Genomic DNA, 26602 nt, shown 5'->3' with positions numbered 1-26602 from the left:
CCTGAGCAGCCCTGTTGTAACACCCCTCTCCGCCACCCTCCAAGGAGGGCTGGGACAGGAGTAAAGAATCCCACAAATACCGACAGACAGGGGAAAACCAAAGCTCAAACACTGCAAGCACACATGGGAAAGAGACAAAATTTATTCAGGTAGAAATAAAGTACAGGGAGGAAATAAACAACGAGGAAATTTTCATAGCACACCAAATAGCATACAACCGTTAACCAAGAACTGGGTCACCATGCACAAAGACCGATAAGGCTGGAGCAAATCAAGAGATATCGTCGTCATGTGAGGCTGGGTTCCACCATCTTTTAAATGGCGGAGGCGGCTGTGATAGGACATCAGCAACCTGTGACCCCAGCAGCTATTCACCAGCATAAACTTCTGCTAAACCAAAGATCAGAGAGCAAAAAACAGTTGACGCTCGACTCTGGCTGAGCTACTAAGAAGCATCAGATTGCCTGCCAAACTCTGCAGTGTGAACAGAGTCTGGAGTCACCATGACACCTGACCTTTCAGCCAATCAATGGCCTAAGCAGTCACATTATGGCAACCATGACATCATTTTTTCTGATTCTGATCCAGAGAAACTGTTGATGTGGCAGTGCTAAAGCAGAGGGCAGATTTCAGGGTAAGTATGCCTTCTTTGTTTCTGTTTTCCATATTCCTTCACATCGCCAGCTTTAGGAAAAGATTGCAAAAACCCTTAAAGAACTTAAAACTTATGCACATGGCCTGCTTCATATTTATAAGGTGTTCTATATAATTTTATAATTTTTGCATCTTGTTAGATAAGAGGTGGGGCTTAACGGTAAAGAGAACATTGCATAAATGCGTCACATTGCGGGAAAATTCTGTGCTGTAAATGGTCTAATGTATGGCAACCAAAAGGGAACACAAAGTCAGATGCAATGGTTTCATTGTGCTCCAGATTTATCACAGCTATTGTGATAAAATGAGTACATCTTCTAAAATTCTAAGCTGTCTAAAGACATATTTATCAAGACCGGTGTTCTGCATGCTGGTCTTGATGAGATGTGATGGAGCCAGACACTCTTGATTCATGAATTAGGAGTTTCGGGCAAATGGTGTGAACCTCTCTGTGTGTGTACCGCCCCAGTGTTAGTTGGGCTGCTCAGATCCGGGATCATGGCTCGAGGGGGTCCAGACCCGGCTTGGCGGACACTTTGATCCTTAAAAGAAGGTTATTTACAGGGGGAAAGTTCGTGACGCCACCTGCGGGTCACGGTAATGGGAGTACCGCTGCTGCTGGAGGGAGTACCGGGGCAGGTGGTTTGAAGCATTGAAGCAGCACGGTGTCAGTCCCTCCGCAGATAGGGAAGGCCCCGGGCTCTGGCTCTGGGAGTTTGGTCAATTTGGGAGGATAGAGTGCAGTGATCAGGGTACTCACTGCGGGTAGTCGTAGTGTTGGATGAGGTTTAGAAAGTAGACACACACACTGTAGGTAAACCAAAGTCTCTGAGTGCCGCTGCCACTGCGGGGAGCCCGTCCAAGTGCCCGGTCCCACCGGTGTCACTTAGTGATCCAGAGCCTGCCTCCTTGCACAGTTTTGTGTCTGTGTGGGTCCCAATAGCTTGAAGCTGTAAGGTCCCGTTCTTCAGTGTGAAGTGAAGTGAAGTGTTGCTCCTAAGGGCTGGCACTTTGCACTTCAGGGGGTTGCTCTGTCTGGAAAACCCTGCCCCCCACGCTGTGCTGATGCCCTCAGTCTCTGAGCTCTGGGAAGGTCCCTGAAGGCCCCCTTCCTCTGCAGGTTAATTGCCAGTGCATTGAATCGCCTCCTGACTTAGGGTCCTGTACCCTGTCGTGCTCGGTACCGGTCAGCTCTGTGGGTCCCACTCTGGTGCCTGCAGTCCCTCCTAGACGGTGTCTGTCGCACCTCAGACCGACGTCGCTGAACCCGGTCACCGACTCTTCTGGTCGTGGACCACTGTCTGCGACCCAACCTCGGTCTTTCTAGCTCCCCGGGAGCTAACACTCCAGCTCCTCTCACTTTGAGGGCTCTCACTAGACTAACTTCATCCCTCCCACCAGTCTGCCTGACCCCTAGATGGGTGGCCCTGTTACAGCTAGACCAACCCACTGGTGTGTCTGACAGGTCATGATGTGATGTGTTGGTTGGGGTTGTGGTGCTGATGGAGGTGACATCAGTTCCTGGGAACTTGGAACCATGGGGGGTAGGTTCTGCACCCTGGGGAAAAGGATGCAGTTCTCTGTAGCACCCTGATGTATTCAGGGGCGCTACATGTGCCTCACTGCAAAGCCCACTACAGTCCCTATTGGAATATGATTTGTGGCATAGTTAAGGTCACCATGTGTCATGAATTTAACAAGCGGCGGTCACTGTAGCTCAACCCTCTTTGTCAGAGCTGGGTGAAAACAGGGTAAAAATGCCCCAAGTTACATCATTTTAGTGCATCCTCCAGTTGGACCAAAAGTATGAAAGTAATGGTGTAAAAGCCTTGATGAATGGGATCCAGTGTGAATAAGTCTGTCTCACTGACTTAAAGAGGTTCCTCAAAATTTTAACTTAGGTTGATGTGGTCAGATATGGGATCACTCACGCTGTATGTTTTTGTAATGAACATTTATTTTCAAGGTAGAACAGCCCTCTAATAGTAATGCAGAATAGGTTTTACACATTCACTGAAGTCGGGAACCAGCGAGCCCCAATTACATACCTCCCAACCGTCCCGGATACAGCGGGACTCTCACGCTTTTGAGCCTTTGATCCCGAGTCCCGCCCGTGGACCTGAGTATCCCGTGGCTCCACCCACCCACTGTAGCCCTGCCTCGCTGTTTCTCCCTTCTACCGTATTCATTACAGAGTCGAGCGCGCACCTTGAAACTTCTGTGACTGCTGCTGAGGTATGAATCACCCCCTGCAGCAGAGCGGACATCCCCAGCCCCGGAGCGGATCCCCTGCACCAGAGCCGACCCCCCCTCCCCCAGAGCGGACATCCCCAGCCCTGGAGCGGATCCCCTGCACCAGAGCCGACCCCCCCCCTCCCCCAGAGCGGACATCCCCAGCCCTGGAGCGGATCCCCTGCACCAGAGCCGACCCCTCCCTCCCCCAGAGCGGACATCTCCAGCCCCGGAGCGGATCCCCTGCACCAGAGCCGACCCCTCCCTCCCCCAGAGCGGACATCCCCAGCCCCGGAGCCTGCGCTTCTCTGCAGCTGTTCTCTCTGACTCCCCGTGTGTGGCTTCTCACTGCTGCAGACACACGGGAAATCAGGAAGCTGAGGAGAAAGTGCAACCAACACTTCTCTCTCCTGCAGATAGCACTGACAATAGCAATAACCTATGCAGAGTTACATCTGCAGACTTCTATTAGCTTACCGATCAGTGGTCTCTTGCCTGTGGAGCTGCTGGGTCCTAGCTGTCCAACAGCTTCAGCTCTGCTTTATCCTGGCTCCCCTACCAGTTAAAGGGAACCTGTCAGCAGAAATTTAGCAAAAAAAATAAAAGATTCCCCTTCTGCAGCTCCTGGGCTGCATTCTAGAAAAGTTCCTGTTGCTATTGTGCCCCCTTTGAGACCTAAAAAAATACTTTATGAAGTCTTACCTTTTTGTATGCAAATGTTTTTTTATGGTCACGGGGGCGGGCTGTCTGGTGTCCGTTATTCCCCCTCCTGCCGCTTTACGCAGTCCCCCATTGCTCATTTCCATACATGTGGACGCCTTCCTCATGTAACTGTCCTCCCGAAGTTTTGCGCATGCCCAGTGGCACTCTCGCGGGACTGAGAACTGTGCAAAGTGTGAACGCTTTTGAGGTGATTGCGCAGGCGCGAGATTATGGGCGGCGCTGTGATTGTCATCAGCAGTGTTATCCAAGTACCCGCCCATAATCTCGTGCCCGCACTTTTCCCTCTGACTCCACTGTTATGCGCAAGCGCTGGCCATATGAACTATGTTACCTATTACCGCTTGCACGAGATTATGGGCAGGTACTTGGATGACTTTGCTGATGACAATCACAGCGCCGCCCATAATCTCGTGCCCACGGTAATAGGTAACATGGTTCATATGGCCAGTGCTTGCGCATAACGGTGGAGGCAGAGTGAGAAGCGCGGGCACGAGATTATGGGCGGGTACTTGGATGACGCTGCTGATGACAATCACTGCGCCGCCCATAATCTCGCGCCTGCGCAATCACCTCAAAAGCGTTCACACTTTGAACAGTGCTCAGTCCCGCGGGAGTGGCACTGGGCATGCGCATACTGTGTATGCCCCCAGCCCCTCCTGTGCTGTATATACTGTATAGATATACAGTGTATATATATATATATGCTATGTATGTATCACAAGAGAGGATGGGGGTTTTATATATTAGTATATAAACCCCCATCCTCCCTTGTGATACATACACTGTGCGTGGCTAGGTCTGTTAAAGTGATGCCAAGTGATCACATGCGAGGAGGAGCTGGACAGAGACAAGCGGGGTAGGTGAGTGCGGCTGCTGCTGGCTTCCCCATATTATTACCTCCAATGTGTGTATATGTATGATGTATATATCCATGTATGTCAGTGTAGATGTCTGTGTATAGATTTGTCTGTTTATATGTATTTTATGGAATTTGTCTTCAAATATGTACCGTATATGTGCCTATGCCTGTGCCCACGATCAGGACTCACTGTGTCCTGGAGGCAGCGGGTCCTGACCTGCGGGGCTGCACGTCTCCTCCGCAGGAGACCACAGCTGCCTGTGCCCACAATCAGGACTTGCTGTGTCCTGGAGGCAGCGGGTCCTGACCTGCGGAGCTGCACGTCTCCTCCGCAGGAGAACGCAGCTGCCTGTGCCCACGATCAGGGTTCAGTGCGCTGTGGTCTCCTGCTGTGTTCTCCGTACGGAGGACGCATGCAACTGCAGCAAACAATTGATATGCTTCAGTCTGGAAAGACGCTCCGCAGGTCAGTGTTTGCTGCAGAAAAAACAAGCACAGTGGGCACGAGATATCTAGAAACCCTCCATTGTGCTTGTACTTTCCAATGCAGCGTTTTAGACACAGCAAAAACACGCTACATCCAAAATGCTGCAAATACTGATCGTGGGCACGCAGCCTTAAACAATGTGATCAGCTGTGCTGAAAAGGATTGGATGTGGGTGTGGCGCCTCTGAGGCTTCCGTCGCCACAGGTCATTGCACCCCATCCAGCGGTGTGATGCCCCATTCTGGGAGAGGAAGAGAGTGAACTCCGGTCCCCTGGTAAATCCACACTACACCCATTGTTAGGTACATACTGGGACCAGGGAAAGTGGCAGTTACCCCCCCATGCTGCATGCTGGGAGGGGCCGTAAGACCCATCCCTGCTCCTATAGGGTACAGCTTAGCAACTGGGGAGGTGGGAGGAGCCATCCGAGAGCAGACACCGAGAGGAAGGTCAAGTTAGTTTCAGTCTACCTCAGGGAGTGAGAGAGTGAGCATGTAGTTGGAGAAGAAGAACGAGAGAAAGGAGGGAGGAGGAGGCCTGCTGGAGGCAGGCAAGGAGGAGGAAAGAAAGAAAGAAAGAAAGAAGGAAAGAAAGCTCCAAGTCAGACAGGAGCAGAGAAACAGAAGGAGACGCTTCCTGGTGAAGATCCTGGGACCCAGAGGTCCAGGTGACACCACGTAGGAGACAGAAGGAGTCGCAGGGCCACGGGTAGTCCTAGAGGTACCACGGGCAGTCCTAGAGGTACCACGGAGAGGTCCTAGAGGCGCCACGGGTAGTTGTAGGCTACGGTGGCCTGTTCCACAATAACATCGGTGGAGGGATCAAGCTGCGACAGGGGACAGTCCCTAGAGACTGGAGGAGTGCAAAATCATCTCCAAACAGTAAAAACTGAGGCCCAGGGAATGTTGTAGACTCCCAGGGCCAGAACCCATAGCAGACTTCCAGAAAAGGGGTAATCAGCCGACAGGTGACCCCCCAGCCTGGAGGCTGTAGTGGAGGCCAAGCCAGGTTCACCCTAACAAAGGCAAGGCTAAGGAAGACAGCAGAAGAAAGAGACACTAAGAGAAGGGTACCGGCTTTTACTCTCTGAATCACCCAGAAACGGCGGAGGTCCCTGACAGTGGTCCCAGCAGTCCAAGGGTTCCTGCCGGTCTTGACAAGAACTGTGAGTAAAGAACTTGAACTGCACCCTTGAAGTGGTCTCTGTTATTTCCGCTGCATAGACATTCACAAGCACCAACTGTGCCCCGGGCATTGCTCCACCTGTGGGGAGCAGTACCACCATTGCTGCCATAACATCACCCCGGAGGCCCCACACAGCAGCGGCGGCTTAATAGCCGCATACCACAGGTGGCGTCACGAACACAAACTTTATTCACCAAGCCACATATTCTACTGACACCCACCAGGGCCACGGAGCCGGGCCCAGCCACCACTGACTACCACCGGACTAGTCCGGCCAGGCACCGGGTGTCCCATAGCCCTGGGGTGGGCGAGTCATGGGCGTGACAGATTGCAAAATGGGTGTGGTTATGGGGCGTGGCTTAAAATTGCCGCGGCACTTTGTCCCTCTTTCTCATCTTTAAATGTTGGGAGGTATGCAATTATTACAGCAGTGTTGGAGTAGAGATTGCAGAGCTTGAATAAAACAACTAGGCCCTAATACGCTTTCCAGCCATAAATGAGAGCACCATTATAGGAATGTGTGTCAACTGCAGAGTGAAGTAATCACATTAATGGCACACAGCTTTCTGACTGTACAAATCAATAATCCATCAGTAGATCCTTTTCACAGAGACTCATTGATGTTCAGCAGCTGGGCAAATGGATGTTTTTTGCAAAAGATATTTCATAGTATTTCTTTCTCGAAAAAGTAAATCTACAGAGTAACTCTGTAAATTTATAATCAATAGTACAAGTGAAGATACAGTAAAAAGGAAAGTTAGTAATGTATCTTTTCAGAGAGATTTGCATCTCCTTGACTGATCATACACTTCCAAATTTTCTTTAGCAAACGCATTTTTAGCTTGGTGAGGTGTGAGCTGACAATTATTGCTCATAAAGTTCTACATAGAGAAAAGGGAGGCAAAGACGTTCTGCTGCACCTGACATGGCCGCTTACACTTTCTATATGAATTTTAGTAGGTTAAAAGGATAATTCAGCTCAGCTCACTTCCGCATCAGGTGTCATCACATCTGCAGGAATGTGCCGGCTTGTGTGCGATTCTCGTATACTTGTCCTACAATAATAAATAGCACAGTTCTGCGATACCTGCCACTCACTAATCTAAGCTGGCATATACAGTATTCACCCTGTTGCTATTTTACTACGGCTGTGCTTTTTTGAGAAGGACTTGTAACCTTGAGATTGTTGATATTTTTCAACAGTATTGGTTCTCAAGTCCTCAGATAGTCCTAAAGCCTCCGTCACATTCAACGACTTACCAGCGATCCCGAAAACGATGCGACCTGATAAGGATCACTGGTAAGTCGCTGGGAGGTCACAGGTGAGATGTCACACAGTCAGATCTTACCAACAATGCAGTAACGATGAGCAACCTGTATAACGATGAGCGACCTGTATAGGAGGTCATTGTTAGGTGTCAAACACAGTGATGTGTCCTGCCCAGCAGGACATCACCTTTGAAGAAAATGGTCCGGACCCTTTGGCAACGACCAGCCATCTCACAGCAGCGGCATGATCTCTGGTAGGTGTCACGCATAACGAGATCGCTGGCAAGATCGTTACTGCGTCACAGAAACGGTGAGGTAGCAACGATCTCATTAGCGATCTTGTTGTGTGTGACGGGACCTTAAGGATAGGACATCAATGTAAAAGAAGTGGCCATCCTCTTTAATACATTTTATACAGAAAGCAGAAAGTTTTCAATACACGTCATCTTGTTCATATAGTATAATTTTATTATCTATGATTACACACATGAATTTTCTACTATAGAAAGTGTAATATATTGCAGAAAATACTTGCAAGGTGTGATTTTTACCCTATTAAAATGTTTATGTACTGTGTGACTATTGTATTATAAAAAAAACTCCATGTTTGCAACTACATAGATGAGTTGTTTGCATGGATACAAGAAAGATATATCCATTCTAATTGCTGGATCCTGATGAAGGGAAAATCCGAAACGTGTAGATTCATTTTTTTTGCATATTTTTTCTTAAATCAATGTAGTAAACTTTATTCCTGCAGCATTGGTTCTAAAAGGTTTTTTTTCACTCTATCACGGAGTTTGGAAAGTTGTGGAAGGAAGATGAGCCTGGATTAGTGGGAACGAGGTATTGTTCCCCAGTAAGTGTCCCACTTTTTGTGTGGTCTGCTACTCGCTCCCCGTTCAGTCAGCTGTTGCCCCTTTTTTTTCTTGTTTAATTCACATTACTTATCATGGGATCCAGTATCATTGGATGTCCAGTAGTGGAAGCTGTAGATTGACATTAAAGTGTATGGAGATTTATGAAGCTGTCATTTACAAAGTGTAAAGCGGGCTTTATACACTACGACATCGCTCAAGTGATCTCGTTGAGGTCACGGAATTTGTGACGCACATCCGGTCGCTTTAGCGATGCCGTTGCGTGTGACACCTATGAGAGATTTTGCATCGTCGCAAAAACGTGCAAAATGGCTCATCGGTGATATGGGGGTCCATTCTCAAATATCGTTACTGCAGCAGTAACGAAGTTGTTCCTCGTTCCTGCGGCAGCACACATCGCTCCGTGTGACACCGCAGGAACGAGGAAGCTCTCCTTACCTGCCTCCTGACCACAATGCGGAAGGAAGGAGGTGGGCGGGATGTCCGTCCCGCTAATCTCCGCCCCTCCGCTTCTATTGGGCGGCGGTTCAGTGACGCTGCTGTGACATCGCTGTGACGCTGAATGAACCGCCCCTTTAGAAAGGAGGCGGTTGGTCGGTCACAGTGACGTCGCAGGGAAGGTAAGTCCGTGTGACGTGTCCGGGCAATGTTGTGCAACACGGGCAGCGATTTGCCCGTGTCGCACAACTGATGGGGGCGGGTACGCATGCTGGAGATATCGGTACCGATATCGCAGTGTGTAAAGTAGCCTTAAGTTTACTACTCCTAATTCCAATTTGCAACTTTAGTTTTGATTCCACTTTGTCACTAGAGGAGGCCTATTATAAGCTGTTGTTTTGTTTTTTCATATTTCCACAATCATGGACAGTGCAATTTACATAAATGTGGTCCCCGAGAGCCCCTCTAACACTCTCATAGTGACGTTGATTGGCTAAGATTCCCTTACAGACCTGGATTTCCCTACTCAGCATCTTCTGGTTTTCCACTTCATCAGATCAGCAGATACATGGATATCAGCACATGCTACATTAACCCTTTATGGGCTGTTATAGTTGCAGACCTCACAAACCAAATTATTTGGTATTATTATGTGTTATATTATTACAGTTTGTAAGCATACATACGGGAAGTAATACCAAATAATTTACTTAAATTGTTTAAGCCAAATTATATCTTATAAACCTGTATTATTTACTCCGAGGAAGTAAAATCCTGGCTCCAGGGAATCGCAGTGCAGCTTCCATTAACATTTGATTCAGTCATACTATGGATAATTGCTTTCTCCTCCTCATAGACTTGGAGAACAGATTCTATATATAGTCTCCTCAGCATCCTCTGTCGTGCACCTTGGCAACCCTGTCAATTAGTGCAAAGAAGCTGGGTAGCCTTCATCGTCTGCAACCAGTGTTGTCAGCGGCTCCATTAATATTTCAAATGCTTTATTTCATCATGTCATTGTCAGGATTATAAACAGGAAAATGTATCGTGGAGCCGAGGATTACACTCAGACTCATACAATATGTAACATGTAATTATGCGTCAAATGCCTCGTCTTCTGTAATAACCTGTAAGGAAAATAATAAAAAGAAGAGGGAGCAAGGTATTAATGCAACGTGGGAGCCGCATTATAAAGTGATGTGCAGTATAAAAGGGAGGAAGATGAAGAAATGAAAGATTTAAACAAATAGAGTAAAGTAACTACAGGGTGCTTTACACGCTGCGACATCGCTAGCGATAGCACCCACCCCCGTCGTTCGTGCGACATTTGGTGATCGCTGCTGTAGCGAACATTATCACTACGGCAGCATCACACGCACATACCTTTTCAGTGACATCGCTGTGACCGCCGAACAATACCTCCCTCCAGTGGGAGGTGCGTTCGTTGTCATAGCGACGTCACTGCGGCGTCACTAAGCGGCCGCCCAATAGCAGAGGAGGGGCGGAGATGAGCGGCCGGAACATGCCGCCCATCTCCTTCCATCCTCATTGCCAGTGGACGCAGGTAAGGAGATGTTCGTCATTCCTGCGGTGTCACACACAGCGATGTGTGCTGCCACAGGAACGACGAACAACCAGCGGCATGCACCACCAACGATATTATGAAAAGGAGCGACGTGTCAACGATCAACGATTTTTGACGCTTTTGCGATCGTTGATTGTCACTCCTTGGTGTCACACGCTGCGATGTCGCTAATGGCGCCAGATGTGCGTCACTAATGACGTGACCCCGACGATATGTCATTAGCGATGTCGCAGTGTGTAAAGCACCCTTAATAGTGTAAGGTGTTTAAAGGGATATCGCAAGTAAATATTTATTTGCTATGCTACTTACCATCCTCAGAATAACAAAACTCTAATGTATTTACACTTACAGCAGTGTTCATGTGACAACAGTTGCAATTTTGGGATTTTGCCCAATTGACATCACCTCGACATCTCCAATGTTGCAGACCACCTCCAAAGAATGTCTCTGTTGACAGGACACCAGGAATGACGTTACAGGGGTTCTCCACTTCTCAGACAATCCCTTCTCAATAACAGTATTCCTACACATACAATAAAGATGTCTTGGACCTCTGGTGCCAGCGTTGTTCCAGCGGCTCACGTGACATCATTATGTTAGTGATTCCTGCATCCAATCTGCATCCGCTAGTGGGCCACTTTAACGTTCTTAGGACAAAACTGACCACTGATGAAATGAGAGCTGAGGCTGTTCTGAGTTCCTCTGGTTGTCAGTTATGTCCAAAGGAAGTGAGATTGAAGTGGCCTAATAGCAGATTCTGATTTGATGCAGGGCTCACATAACATGAAAACATAATGTGAGCTCTGGCACCGATGTGTAACACCTGCCTGGATCAACAGACTCAGGTAGGATGTAATGGACAGACTAGAGGGAAGCCCCTCACCAAGCAGGACCCCAGAACCCTGAAACCCTTTAACCCCTATACAGGGATTTGGAATTACACAGGGCCCTGGAGATCTCTACCCATGGAAGGCTGCAGTCCAATGAGAGTAGTCGTCAGGCAGGGTCAAACCAGGAACAGCAGAACAGGGACAGAATCGGCAGGCAAAGGCGTAAACAGAAAACGTAGCAGTGGTCAGATCCGGGTCGGGCAGCGAGGTACAAAACAGCAGGCAAAAGGGTAGTCAACAACAAGCAAGTGAGCGCATAGGAATCACAAAACAAACAGCACATGAGCCAGAATCAGAACTATCTCTGGCAGAGGTCAGCAGACAGGAGGGGGAATAAGAAGGGTGTGGTGTCTTCCCATTAGCTGTAGCTGAATGATGGTACTTCAGCTGGGAGACACCCGCCACCTACAGTCAGCCAGCGGTACTGCAGATCCCAAGATAACCCAGCCCAGTGGATGATCGGAGCCTGCGCCCACCGGTGCTGCTGGCATCGACTCCTCTCCCATCACCAGCACCATCCACGGCAGGAACACGGCGTCGCCTGGCGATCGGAGCAGAAGTCGCTGGAGCAGACTCCGGCGGTGATGTAACACGATGTCACTGGAAAAGTACTGGCAAAGGAGGTGAGTAAACTGATACCCCCTAGAGCACAGAGACTAGTGACTAGTGATGGTCGTATTCACAGATATCCGGGATCGGCGGGTCTAACTGGGTTAAAAAAAAATGGGATTCCAGCCCAGGTATCTGACCGGACGCCGATCCCCATGTACGTTTATGGGGACCAGAATGCGGCTATTAAAAATAGTAGTAGAAAGGATAGAGTGATAGGAGCAAGCAGCTCCAGCGCAGCTGCAACTGCTCCTGTTGCCTCTGATTCACTTCTGGGGCCGCTTATTACGGTCATTGCATATGCACTGCTTTCCCTACCCACCGGCATCTGTGATTGGTTGCAGTCAGACGTGCCCCCGCCCTGAGTGGCAGTGTATCAGCTGGCTGCTTCCAATCACAGACACTCTGTGCGATATAAGGTAATTATTTGTGCACTCCCTAACCCATAAAGCACTAACCCCCTTCCATTAATCCGGCATATACCCAAAGCACATGTATTTTTTTTATGGAAAGTCAGAAAAAACTGATGTACCTCTAGTTTGCTCATTGACTAGCTAGGTTTTTTGTGTTGTTTGCTAAAGTCACACAAAATTTAAAAAATAAAAAGTTATAACTTATTTTTTATGTTAAAGGTGTAAAATTTCTCTTTTTTGAACTCATCATAGAGAGATTTATAGGAAATGCTACTTTGGTAATTTAAATATGCAAATAGCCTCCTGAGAGAATTAGACAAATTCTAGTGCCACCAATTGGAACTAGTGCTCCTGACTTTCTGTTTAAAGGGCTTTTAACCTCAACAATGCTAAGCTGTATATCCTACATAATATGGGATTGCTCTGCTTAACAGGCTAACCCTGAATTTGGGCTTACCCTGGAGCTACAAAAAGTATAAAGATGTAAGAGTGTTCTTAGTAAAGCATGAAGAAAGTCTTGAATTATGAGCAATATCAATCATCTCAGTTGATGCTCATGCGCAGTGGTCGAGATGTCTTTGTCTTTGGCTTCGGAGCTCTGCATAGGCAGTGACCAAGATATGAAAGCTCACTTCTTTACACTTAGTTTTGTCATCTTGGTCACTGTCCATATGGAGGAGAGCAGCCTATGACAAACTCATCTCGATTTTTGCACTCCACATAGGCAGCTCCAAATAGCCACTCTCTTTGCTGCATGTTGGAGCATTTAAGAGTGTGGTTAAAATTTTGTGCCACAATATAGTGCCCCTCTCCGCATGCTACACCATTAGATAGGGAGGCAAATACCAAATAATCATTTACATGATGCTTAAAGGGAAACTGTCACCAGATTTGGTCCCTATAAGCTGCGGCCACCAGCAGTGAGTTCTTATATACAGAATACTGTATATAAGAGCACAAGCCACTCTGTGGAACGTAAAAAACACTTTTATTACACTCACCCAGGGAGTGGATCGGTCCAGTCCGATGGGTGTCGCTGCTCTCCGCTCCAGCGCCACCTGCATCTTCTGCGATATTCCTCCTCCTGCCGAACCCCATCCGGCATCATTCACAGTGAGGCCTCCTTTGTGCTCCTGCGCTGGTGTACTTTCATCTTCCTTGCTGAGGGCAAATCAAAGTACTGTAGTGCACATGCGCGGGCAGTCTTTGACCTTGTCTCGCGTCTGTGCATTAAAGTACTTTGCTCTGCACTCAGCAGTGCAGATGAAAGTGTGCATGCCAATGCAGCCCTCTCTGTGAATAATACCGGACGGGAAAGGAGGACAAAGATCACAGAAGATGGAAGAGGTGCCAGACCGGAGAGGAGCGACGCCCATCAGACCGATCAGCCCCCTAGGTGAGTATAATAAACTTTTTTTACGTTCTACACAGTGGCCTGGGCTCTTATATACAGTATTCTAGAATGTTGTATATAAGAACTCACTGGTGGTGGCCGCAGCTTATACAGTAGAAGCCAAATCTGGTGACAGGTTCCCTTTAAACTGACCACACATGATTGCAGTTGTTGTTTGTTTATGTATTTAAAATTAAGTTGTCCATACTACTTCATTAGCTGATGGCCTATTGAGCTATTCCTCTTGACCCTCCTTCTATATATATCTTCATGCGTCATGCAATGTGTTTGCAGTCAGAAGAGGAGAGTAAGGGGCACTTCGCACACTACGACATCGCAGCTGCGATGTCGGTGGGGTCAAAACGAAAGTGATGCACATCCGGCGTCACTGTCGACATCGTAGTGTGTAAATCCTTTATGATACGATTAACGAGCGTAAAAGCGTCGTAATCGTATCATTGGTGTAGCTTCGGTCATTTTCATTAATTGAGAAATACCGATGTTACGATGTTATTCCTCGTTCCTGCGGCAGCATACATCACTGTGTGTGAAGCCGCAGGAGCGAGGAACATCCCCTTGCGTACTGCGGCTCACGCCGGCTATGCGGAAGGAAGGAGGTGGGCGGGATTTTTACGTCCCGCTCATTTCCGTCCCTCCGCTTCTATTGGCCGCCTGCCGTGTGACGTCGCTATGACACCGTATAACCAGCCCCCTTAATATGGAGGCGGGTCGCCGACCAGAGCGACGTCGCAGGGCAGGTAAGTGCATGTGAAGCTGCCGTAGCGATAATGTTCGCTATGGCAGCTATCACCATGATATCGCAGCTGCGACGGGGGCGGGGACTATCGCGCACAGCATCACAGCATCGGCTTGCGATGTCGTAGTGTGCAAAGTACCCCTCAGCATCTGACAGACATCTCTGGTGGCGGCTTAAGTCCCTTTAGAAGAAATGGATTTTGCATCATCTGTCAGGGGAATTATGGAGGTCACCATAGACATAAGATAGTTGGCTGATTCCATTGCAATCAGTGGGTTTAGTTAACTTTCCTGTAATGTCTATGGCTGGACACCTTTATAGCTGTGGTTGTCAACCACCAGGACCATTAAATAACCTGACAGACTAGAACGTTCTGTATATCTTATGATCCATTTGTTTTTTTTCTTCATCTATTTCTTTCTATATTCTTAGTCCTGGAAACCGTGCAAGTGCTCTTTTCTTTGTGGATAGTAACCTCAGCAGGCAGCTGACGACCTTACCTTAAAGTGTATGATCACTTAGCTAATAGATGGGAATTTACTTTTCTTGCTGTTACTCTGAGAATCTGTCAGTGAACTGGTATAAGTAGCAGCCTGTATCCTTTTGACAGATATGCACTGAAAAAACCCAGCAGCCATGGATCGGGACAATGTGAATTCTCCTGTGACCTAAATAAACAGTTTCAAGGATAATGTTGTCAACAGTTGACAATGATGTCCCTCTATATTTTGCCTGATGCAGCATAACAAGTAAAAAGTGACATGAAAGCTACCACTAACTAGTTATCTATGACGGTAAAAGGTCGGCAATGATGTCCTTCTATATTGTGATCAATGCTGCATAACAAAATCAGACTGTTTGACCCCATTAAAATAAAAACACTTTCTCACCTGCGGTGCTGGCGTCATTTCAGCTGTGTTGGGACTCACTCTCCTGGGGCTCACTTGACATTATTGCATCAAGTGATCTCTCAGCACTGGCTTCGCTTTCTCCTCCTTTGGACAAATTAAACATCAAGCGGAATTTAGAGCTGTAGCTGGCAGCTTGATGTTTTATATGTCCTAAGGTGGGGAGAGTGAAGCCAATGCTGATTGGGCGCAGGGCTCATGTGACATAACATTGTCACATGAGCCCTGGGAGAGCGAGTGCCGACACTGCTAAAATCGCACTGGCACCAAACGTGAGTACAAGTGTATGTATTTTAACATCAAACACTCTGAATAAGAAGGGGTTGTCCGAGTAATGGACAACCTATTTAATCTATTACGATCATGGATAACATGTTGGTGAGTTACTACATCCTTGTGACAGCTCGGCCCCTTTCACATATAAGTATTTTGCCATCAGTCACAATCCGTCGAATTTTTAAAAAAATGGATCCGGCAACTGATACTGCTCGATCTGTTTTTTTCTCATCGACTTGTATCAGCGACGGATTACGACAGATGTCCTCACGTTTCATCCGTCGTTCGACGGATCCGTCGAAAAATGTTTGTCCGTCGGACGGAGATGAAGGCTAAAGTAACGTTTTTTGTGTATGTCGAAGAAACGGACAGCGACGGATCCGTCGCCGTCCGTCGTTTGTTAGAATGGAAGCCTATGGACCCAGGATCCATCGTCATCCGCAAAATGACGGAATCCGGCGACTGAGTCTGTTTTTTTAACTGAGCATGCTCCAATTTATTATTTATCCGTTGCATCAGCATCAGAGAAAACGGATTGTAACTGATGGCAAAAAACTGATGTGTGAAAAGGGCCTTCCCCTTTAAATGATACAATCCTGGCTGTATTTAAGGCCTGCAACACACATCCGTGCCGCCGGCACGGAGACACATTAAGCAATGCTACCCTATTGTAGCAGGCACACACACGTAAAACCACACGGAACGTGTGTCCGTGTGCGTTTGTACGTGTGTGCGTTTTTCAAAACGCTGACATGTCAGTGTTTTCTCCCGCAGCACGGGTGTCACACGGCCCGCACCCATACCACACGGGTGTAGTGTGGATGCGGTCCCGTGTGACACACGCCGGAGAAAACACACGTGTCAGTGGAAAAAAAAAACATTTACTCACCTTCTCCAGCCCTCCTGTCTCTGCCGCTGCTGCCTCTTGCTGCCGACCGCCGCTCATTAAGCTCATAGAATATTCACTTCACTGCCTGGCAGCAGCAGCAGCGGGGAGACAGGAGGGCTGGAGACCAAAGATCAGCACCACGGACAGCAGCGCGGACAGCAGGAAGGACCAGGTGAGTATGTTAATTACCAGTTCTACGTGTGCTATTGCGGATAGCACACGTAGAACACACGTGTCCCGCACGTACCAGAGACACGTACTTACCTGCACGCAACACGCAGGGGAAATACGTGTCTCTCGGCACATGCGTGATTTTCACGTGAATGTGGCAGAGGCCTTAAGGAGTTTTCCCACCAACAAAGTTAATATTAAAGTTAATTTCAATCAATAGCTTTTGGAATAATAATATGTTCCTCATATGGATGTGTTTAAAAAGAATGCTCCTGTGCTGAGATACAGTCAGGGCCAGAAATATTTGGACAGTGACACAAGTTTTGTTATTTTAGCTGTTTACAAAAACATGTTCAGAAATACAATTATATATATAATATGGGCTGAAAGTGCACACTCCCAGCTGCAATATGAGAGTTTTCACATCCAAATCGGAGAAAGGGTTTAGGAATCATAGCTCTGTAATGCATAGCCTCCTCTTTTTCAAGGGACCAAAAGTAATTGGACAAGGGACTCTAAGGGCTGCAATTAACTCTGAAGGCGTCTCCCTCGTTAACCTGTAATCAATGAAGTAGTTAAAAGGTCTGGGGTTGATTACAGGTGTGTGGTTTTGCATTTGGAAGCTGTTGCTGTGACTAGACAACATGCGGTCTAAGGAACTCTCAATTGAGGTGAAGCAGAACATCCTGAGGCTGAAAAAAAAGAAAAAATCCATCAGAGAGATAGCAGACATGCTTGGAGTAGCAAAATCAACAGTCGGGTACATTCTGAGAAAAAAGGAATTGACTGGTGAGCTTGGGAACTCAAAAAGGCCTGGGCGTCCACGGATGACAACAGTGGTGGATGATCGCTGCATACTTTCTTTGGTGAAGAAGAACCCGTTCACAACATCAACTGAAGTCCAGAACACTCTCAGTGAAGTAGGTGTATCTGTCGCTAAGTCAACAGTAAAGAGAAGACTCCATGAAAGTAAATACAAAGGGTTCACATCTAGATGCAAACCAATCATCAATTCCAAAAATAGACAGGCCAGAGTTAAATTTGCTGAAAAACACCGTATTCTATGGACAGATGAGACAAAGATCAACCTGTACCAGAATGATGGGAAGAAAAAAGTTTGGAGAAGAAAGGGAACAGCACATGATCCAAGGCACACCACATCCTCTGTAAAACATGGTGGAGGCAACGTGATGGCATGGGCATGCATGGCTTTCAATGGCACTGGGTCACTTGTGTTTATTGATGACATAACAGCAGACAAGAGTAGCCGGATGAATTCTGAAGTGTACCGGGATATACTTTCAGCCCAGATTCAGCCAAATGCCGCAAAGTTGGTCGGACGGCGCTTCATAGTACAGATGGACAATGACCCCAAGCATACAGCCAAAGCTACCCAGGAGTTCATGAGTGCAAAAAAGTGGAACATTCTGCAATGGCCAAGTCAATCACCAGATCTTAACCCAATTGAGCATGCATTTCACTTGCTCAAATCCAGACTTAAGACGGAAAGACCCACAAACAAGCAAGACCTGAAGGCTGCGGCTGTAAAGGCCTGGCAAAGCATTAAGAAGGAGGAAACCCAGCGTTTGGTGATGTCCATGGGTTCCAGACTTAAGGCAGTGATTGCCTCCAAAGGATTCGCAACAAAATATTGAAAATAAAAATATTTTGTTTGGGTTTGGTTTATTTGTCCAATTACTTTTGACCTCCTAAAATGTGGAGTGTTTGTAAAGAAATGTGTACAATTCCTACAATTTCTATCAGATATTTTTGTTCAAACCTTCAAATTAAACGTTACAATCTGCACTTGAATTCTGTTGTAGAGGTTTCATTTCAAATCCAATGTGGTGGCATTCAGAGCCCAACTCGCGAAAATTGTGTCACTGTCCAAATATTTCTGGACCTAACTGTATATATGTGTTTCTGTTATGTACTGTGTAAAGGCCATGTCTTACTGTAAAGGGACCACGGTCTGATCATACAACAGGTCGTGGGCAGGGGAGGATACGAAAGAGTATACTTAAATGATATCAGGGAATGATAGATTATTCTTTTTGTGAGGTAAAACATTTTCCTAAAGGCCGCTTTATATGCAGCGACATTGCTAGCGATGTCACTAGCGATAGCACCCGCCCCGTCGTTTGTGCGTCACGGGCAAATCACTGCCTATGGCGAACAATATCGCTGGTATGCGTCACACAAACATACCTTACAAACGACGTCGCTGTGGCCGTCAAACAACCTCTTTTTTAAGGGGGCGGTTTGTGCGGCGTCACAGCGACGTGACACAGCAGGACACCAGTAGAAGCGGAGGGGCGGAGAGCAGCCGCATGAATGTCACTCCCAACTCATTGCCGGAGGACGCAGGTACGCTGTTGTTCGTCTTCCTGGGGTGTCACACGTAGCGATGTGTGCTGCCTCAGGAACGACGAACAACCTGCATCCCAAACGAGCAGCGATATTTGGGAAATGAACGACGTGTCAACAATCAACGATTTGGTGAGTATTTGGGATCATTAGCGGTCGCTCGTAAGTGTCACACGCAACGACGTCGCTAACAAGAATGGATGTGCGTCACGAATTCCGTGACCCCAGCGACATCTCGTTAGATATGTCAATGAGTGTAACGGGGCCTTAACTGTTTTTAAAAAAATGTTTTAACTCAAAGAAAGAATAATTTGCTATCCCATGCTGCAATGTTTGTATTCTTCTTACTTCCTGCACGGCCCAGGAGATTTGGTATGATCAGACCATGTCCCTGTACGGTCAGACACGGCCATTACACAGTACATAGCAGGGACACATATATAAGATTATCTCAACACAGGAACATTTTATAGAACACATCCAATTGTGGAAATTATTATTAATCCAAGATCTATTGATTAAAATGACCTTTGTGGGAAAACCCTTTTATGGGTCTTATTGTGATGGCTGCAGATAAATAGAATTTTAGCAATAGCTACATTTTTGAAGCTCTGTTTCAACTATAGGGATATTGAAAAATGATAGCAGAATGTTAAACAATTTAGTGTAAAAAAGAAAAATATTTTCAAGGGCATAGCATAACTGAGCAGTAGGGAGTGGAAGCATAAAATCATAATTGTTCTCAGATTTACATGAATATTCATGCAACCTATGTATGGTATATATATATATATGGTATATCTCAAGGTTGGTTTCCAGTTATTCTATAGAAAATGTATTCATAGAATGTTTATTCTAATAATGAGCTTTTATTCTGTTTTATGAACAGGAAAATACCTCCGGAAGGAAAATTGTTTCTGACACTCACAACCGATGCATGCGAAGGGAAGGAAAACTTTGTACGATACCTGGAACATGTCCAAGCTGTAATAACGGTGAATTCTACAAGGCGCGGTGACCTAAACATCAACATGACATCACCAATGGGAACCAAGTCCATCTTGCTGAGTCGTCGTCCTCGGGATGATGATTCTAAAGTAGGATTTGATAAATGGCCCTTTATGACCACCCACACGTGGGGAGAGGACCCAAGAGGTACTTGGGTTCTTGAGATTGGGTTTGTTGGAAGCATGCCACAGAAAGGTGTGCTAAAAGAATGGACCCTGATGCTGCATGGAACTCAAAGTGCCCCCTACATAGACCAAATAGTTAGAGATTATCAGTCAAAATTAGCTATGTCAAAGAAGGAAGAGCTGGAAGAGGAACTGGACGAGGCCGTAGAGAGAAGCCTGAAAAGTCTATTAAACAAAAGTAAAAACTAAGGCTGTCCTGCATGTCTGTGTTATATTTTCCTTTCCTGATTTTTCTCTTACTGACACTTAAAATCTCTGTATAGGATACACTGGCTTCTCAGTATCATATGTTTTAAATATTTATAGCCATCTATTTCTTTATTTGGAATCAAATAAATATATAAATATATATTTTTACAGTGTTACCCCTAATATTGTAAAGTAAAAAGAACACGCACAATCTGAAGACGTTTTGTGTATCATTGTCTGCTGAACAAAAGCAAAATTAAAATTTGCTTAAAAAAAATACTCAAAATAAAATGTACCCCTGCTATGAGAGAATTATGTATCATAAGCGTTATATATGTTCCTTAAAGGAAATATATCTCCAGGTTTAAGCTTTCCAATTTGAAGACAGCATAAAATAGAGGCAAAGACCCCGATGGATGCCAGTGTTGCGTCAATTAACGGAGTCCTTGCCGAAGTTTTGATAAATCATTAGCTCTGGTAGTCATTTCAATGATGCACTCTTTCTAACCCTCTGTCATAACCTAGTGACGTGATCGCAGATATACATTGTGCTGGATACTACATACCCACTGACACCACCAACAGCTGTGTGATTCTCTGATGAAGGTCTAATCTTTGACCATAATGTCACCAATTTACACACTGTGTTGAATTAAAGCACTTATTGTTACGTACTCTATTTCTTTGATACTATAACCTATTGACAGCTTTCTATATAAACTGTGCATAGGCAGAAAGCTGACAATCAGTAGTGGTGGTGGGGTTCGCCACATAGTAGGAGTTAATCACTGAGAGGACTGACAGAGCTGCAGTAGATAAAAAGAAGCTCAGTAAGTGAGCCAGCCGGCAGTAATATCATGGCTTCTAGTTTACTGACTACTGAAATGTGGCAGCAAAAACCTTGCGACAGATTTCCTTTATATATTTTGTCAAAACAATCCAAAAATATTTAGTGGTACAATGTGGTTCTCCAGTTGTAGTTTCCTTTGAAATGTCATTTAGACATTTTCACAAAATCACATTGATGGGGTTTGGGAGGTGGAAGGGGTTTTTCCCTTAGAGTTTCAAGGATATTTCTATTCTATTACCAGGTACCATGGTCAAATACATTTCTTTATCTAGGCTCTACTGCTGTTACAACATGACTACCATCTCATCGCCTTGCCAAGTACCCTCTAAGGATTTTGGTTTGGTGCTCGATCTTTGCCCTAAATGAGGCCCAAAGCTTTTGGGACCATTGAGTAAAGATGCCTGAGCATACCCAGTAGCACTCACAGTGACCTTGCTACAAAAAAAAACTAGGACTTCTCTGAGGGTCTACCTGGCAGAGACATCAGGTTTCCAAGCAGCAAATGGCTAAAACTCTTAGTAAGATCCCCCTTTCCGGTTTTGCAATCAGGAAGGTTTGTAAGAGCTTTGCCAGATGAAGAACCCATCCTCTGAGTCAGACATCCCTTCTGACCAGCTGCTTCAGGGAAACTCTTTAGATTAACTTCAGGGTTTCTGGTGGTAGGCTTGGATAATGAAAATGTAGTGATCCTCTAATACAGTGTTCCCCAACTCTAGTCCTCAAGGCCCATCTACAGTGCATGTTTTTAGAATTTGTTTAGATGCCACAGGTGATAATTTAATCATCTACACAGGTTGAGGATTTCAACACCTGGGCAATGCTAAGGAAATCCTGAAAACATGCCCACTGACCCATGGTATTCACTGGAGCAGTGTCGATGACTGTTTTTTTTCCCAATCTGTCTGTGAAAAAAAATCACCGAATGCGGTAATTTTACTCGGACAATGGACAAGACTCACCCATTGAAGTCTACGGGTGAGAGAAAAAAAATCGGATGCCAAAATATGGCATCTGACTTTTACGAATACATTACAATTCTGTAACATAGGAAACTGTAAATGATTAATAGCTGCTGAGTACAAAAATGGATGTCACACGACAAAAAAATCGCCCCACTTTTCTGTATGAAAATTGCACCGATTTTTTTTTATGCTGTAGTGTGACCCTAGCCTTGTAGTGACCTTATCAGTGTAATTGCAGTGTTACATGCTAGCCAAATAAAAGTATGCACCAGTGTCTTTATAAGTTAACCCCAGTTGAAAGAATAGAATAAAAAAGAATAGCCAAACTGAAAAATGACGTCCTATGCGTTAACCACACCTAGCAGTCAGAGTGGAAAAAAAAGTAGTAAAATATAAAAAGCCAGCATAAATGTATTGATAACTGAGTATGTGTGAATATATATATATGTGTATATATATATATATATATATATATATATATATATATATATGTAAATACTCGTTTAGCAATACATTTTTTCTTCGATATATATATAAATATATATATATATATATATATATATATACATATACATATCTCTAACAAAAAATACATTGCATATATATAGAATTGTTGACCAAAATCAGTCAGATTTAGGGGAGTCATTACCGTGCCCCTAAGAACCATGATCAGTTGCACACTAGTCTGTCCTTTTTATCTGTTTCTCTATGTCACTCTCAGTGTATAAATATGGCCATTGTAGCGGTTTGTACAATATGTGCGCTATACATTTCAGAGCAACATCAAACATGATCTTCTAGAAATGTTTAGTAATTTAAATTAATTCTTTAATATATTAAGATTCTTAAAAGCGAATTTCATTTCACTTTACCTTCCACAACAACTGCCAAATGTGCAATAAAATATCAGATAATGTAAGTAATATTGGTTTTATAAAGAGTGTAGCAAGGCGAAATTTGAGATATTAAAGCACAATATATTTTTTTTTCCATTTTTGTATTGAATTATTATTATTAACTAATTGTTAGCATTTTTTCATTTGCCTTTAATTAACACAACAATTAATATTATCTGAGCATATTAAATGAATACTCCGGGTTAAAAAGATGTTTTGCGTTTAACCTAATGGGAAATATCAAATTTGTATTTTTTTGTGTCATGCTCTGCCCCCTCAGGCCCTGGCGTGTAATGCTCTGCCTCCTCAGTCCCAGGTGTGTCATGCTCCACCCTCTCAGGCCCAGGCATGTCATGCTCTGCCCCCTAAGACCCAGGCGTGTCATGCTCCGCCCCACAGGCCAGGTGTGTCATGCTCTGCTCCCTCATGCCCAGGCATGTCATGCTCTGCCCTCTAAGACCCAGGCGTGTCATGCTCCGCCCCTCAGGACAGTCACGTCATGCTCTGCCCTCTAAGACCCAGGTGTGTCATGCTCTGCCCCTCAGGCCAGGCGTGTCATGCTCCGCCCCTCAGGACACGTGTGTCATCCTCTGCTCCCTCATGCCCAGGCATGTCATGCTCTGCCCTCTAAGACCCAGTCGTGTCATGCTCCCCCCCCCCAGGCCAGGCGTGTCGTGCTCTGCTCCCTCATGCTCAGGCATGTCATGCTCTGCCCTCTAAGACTAAGGCGTGCCATGCTTTGCTCCCTCAGGCCCAGGCGTGTCATGCTCTGTCCTCTAAGACCCAGGCGTGTCATGATCTGCCCCTCAAGCCAGGCGTGTCATGCTATGTTCCCTCAGGCCCAGGCGTGTCATGATCCATCCCTCAGGCCCAGGTGTGTCATGCCCCGAGTGTGTCATGCTCTGCCCTCTATGACCCAGGCGTGTCATGATCCGCCCCTCAGGCCAGGCGTGTCATGCTACGTTCCCTCAGGCCCAGGCGTGTCATGCTCTGCCCTCTAAGACCCAGGCGTGTCATGATCCGCCCCTCAAGCCAGGCGTGTCATGCTACGTTCCCTCAGGCCCAGGCGTGTCATGATCCATCCATCAGGCCCAGGCGTGTCATGCCCCGGGTGTGCCATGCTCTGCCCTCTAAGACCCAGGCGAGTCATGATCCGCCTCTCAGGCCAGGCATGTCATGGTCTGTTCCCTCAGGCACAGGTGTGTCCTGCTCCGCCCCTCAGGCCCCGACCCGCACTAGGCATAATGCAATGGATCAGTTTTTCCCGGAGTGATCCTTTAATGCAGGGTATTGTACTATTTTCTACAAGAAATTCTTTCATATATTATATATTTAATGTAAAACACTATATATTATGCCATATTCAGGGTCCAGTTTTTAAAAGAAATAATAATGTATTAAAACTTGGAGAGATTATAAACCAAAGTAAATATGTATATGAGTGTTTGTATATGAAGGTGACACACAGAAACTCATATAATCTGTTCAGCGTGAAGTATGTGTGCATGTATATGTACTAATTATCATAAAATGATTAGTCATCACTCTCTGTATAAGAATATATTTGGCCTTCATTCCACCTTTTGTGAACATTTTTAATTATCATGTACATTAATTTGTATTCTTGTAATCATGCAGTTCTATGTTGGAAAAAAAAATCATTAAATTATATATAGCAGCAATTTTTAAATATGTTTGTTCATATTTCTTAGTTCAAACTTTTTGAAAAAAAAATGTCCATTCGAATCACGAAATAATTTGTGATGCACATATTTATTGAAAAAAAATACAATTAAAGGAAAATGTTTTAATTCAAATTATTATCATTTTTTTCTTTGTAATGCATCAATTAAATTAAGATTTAAGGATTTATGTTTACTTTTAGTGCACCTAAGGTATGATTTACTGTATCTGAGACCCCCGAATGTTTCTGGAAGATTTTTTTCTCCCAAAAGTTGTATTGGCTAGGCGGGTGAGAGGATATGACTCTCTCTAAAAATATATATATATATATATATATATATATATATATATATATATATATATATATATATATATATATATATATATATAGCTCTGACAAAAATTAAGAGATCACTTCCAAATTTTCAGTTTTTCTGATTTTTCTCTTTATAGGTATTTTGAGTGAAATGTAAATTGTTTTTTTATTCTATAAACTACTGACAACATGTTTCTGAATTTCCAAGCCATAAATTTTGTATTTATTTTCTAAAAATGCAAAATGGTCAAAATAACAAATAAATGCATGGCTTTCAGACCTCAAATAATGCAAAGAAAACATGTTCAAAATAATTTAGAAACAACAATACTAATAATGTTTTAACTCAGGAAGAGTTCAGAAATCAATATTTTGTGGAATAACCATGATTTTTAATCACAGCTTTCATGCGTCTTGACTGCTTTCCACCAGTCTTTCACACTGCTTTTGAGTGACTTTATGCCACTTCTGGCGCAAAAATGTAAGCAATTCTTTTTTGATAGCTTGTAACTATCCATATTCCTCTTGATTACATTCCAGTGGTTTTCAATGGGGTTCAGGTCTGGAGATTGGGCTGGCCGTGACATGGTTTTGATGTGGTGGTCCTTCATCCACACATTGATTGACCTAGCTGTGTGGCATGGTGTATTGTCCTGCTGGAAAAACCAGTCCTCAGAGTTGGGGAACATTGCCTGTGCAGAAGGAAGCAACTGTTTTTCTAGGATAACCTTGTACAGTATGTGGCTTGATGCATACATCCTTCGCAAAGATTAACCTGCCCAATTCCAGCTTTGCTGAAGCATCCCCAGATTCTTTTTTTGTTAACCATTTCTCATTTCCAGAAAATAAACTCAAAATGTATTGCTTGGAAATTCGGAGACGTTGTCAGTAGTTTATAAAATAAAAGAACAATTGACATATATATATACATATAGTAATATTAGTATACACAGAACATTATTTCAGCTTGACACCTACAGGGGAATTTATTTTCTTTTGTTTCCCTGTACATTGCTGAGAATTTATCAGTGAGCCAGATCTGATGGGGATCTGTGACCAAAAGTAGAGTTGAGGGTGATGTGATAATAAATAAGTACAGAGGAGCTCAAGGGGTTATCCGGGACTTTAACATTGATGACCTATCGTTAGGATATAGAAACCGAACACAAAATATAGCCAGCTCCCCATGTCCAAATGATCCGGATCGTATCACATTGTCCGCAAGGAAACACCCTGGCACGGGCTGCATACACTCAAAGGAGAAAAGAACATCCAGTGGATGTAATTATGTCTTATGTCTTATCCATGAATAAGACATAATTACCTTTTATTGAAACGCGTTGGATCGTCCATCCCGTGAGATCTGTTAGTGCTCATACTGCAGTGGCAATTTTTAACAAATTGAATAAAAGCAGAGTTTTATTTATCCTCGCCGTTGTACTCTGGATGTCCTTTTCTTCTTTGGTATCCTTAGGATAGGTCATGAATGTTTGATTGGTCGCAGTGCCACAACCTATCAACTGTTCCTGAT

The 26602-nt window shown here is 44.9% G+C and overlaps 1 protein-coding gene across 1 annotated transcript in view; it reads left to right on the top strand.

The window, feature by feature from the left end:
- PCSK2 (proprotein convertase subtilisin/kexin type 2) overlaps positions 1-24892 on the top strand; it is a 362431-nt gene extending 337539 nt beyond the window's left edge. Inside the window, exon 12 of the mRNA XM_075339275.1 lies at positions 19872-24892. Coding sequence (XP_075195390.1) covers positions 19872-20364 — 493 coding nt within the window. The 3' untranslated portion in view covers positions 20365-24892. The remainder of the gene's footprint in view (positions 1-19871) is intronic.
- Positions 24893-26602: the final 1710 nt, after the last annotated feature.

The sequence above is a fragment of the Anomaloglossus baeobatrachus genome, chromosome 3 (genome assembly GCF_048569485.1).
Source record: "Anomaloglossus baeobatrachus isolate aAnoBae1 chromosome 3, aAnoBae1.hap1, whole genome shotgun sequence".
Lineage (NCBI taxonomy): Eukaryota > Metazoa > Chordata > Amphibia > Anura > Aromobatidae > Anomaloglossus > Anomaloglossus baeobatrachus.
Note: the sequence above shows the minus strand (reverse complement) of the source record. Positions and strands in the feature narration are given on the sequence as shown.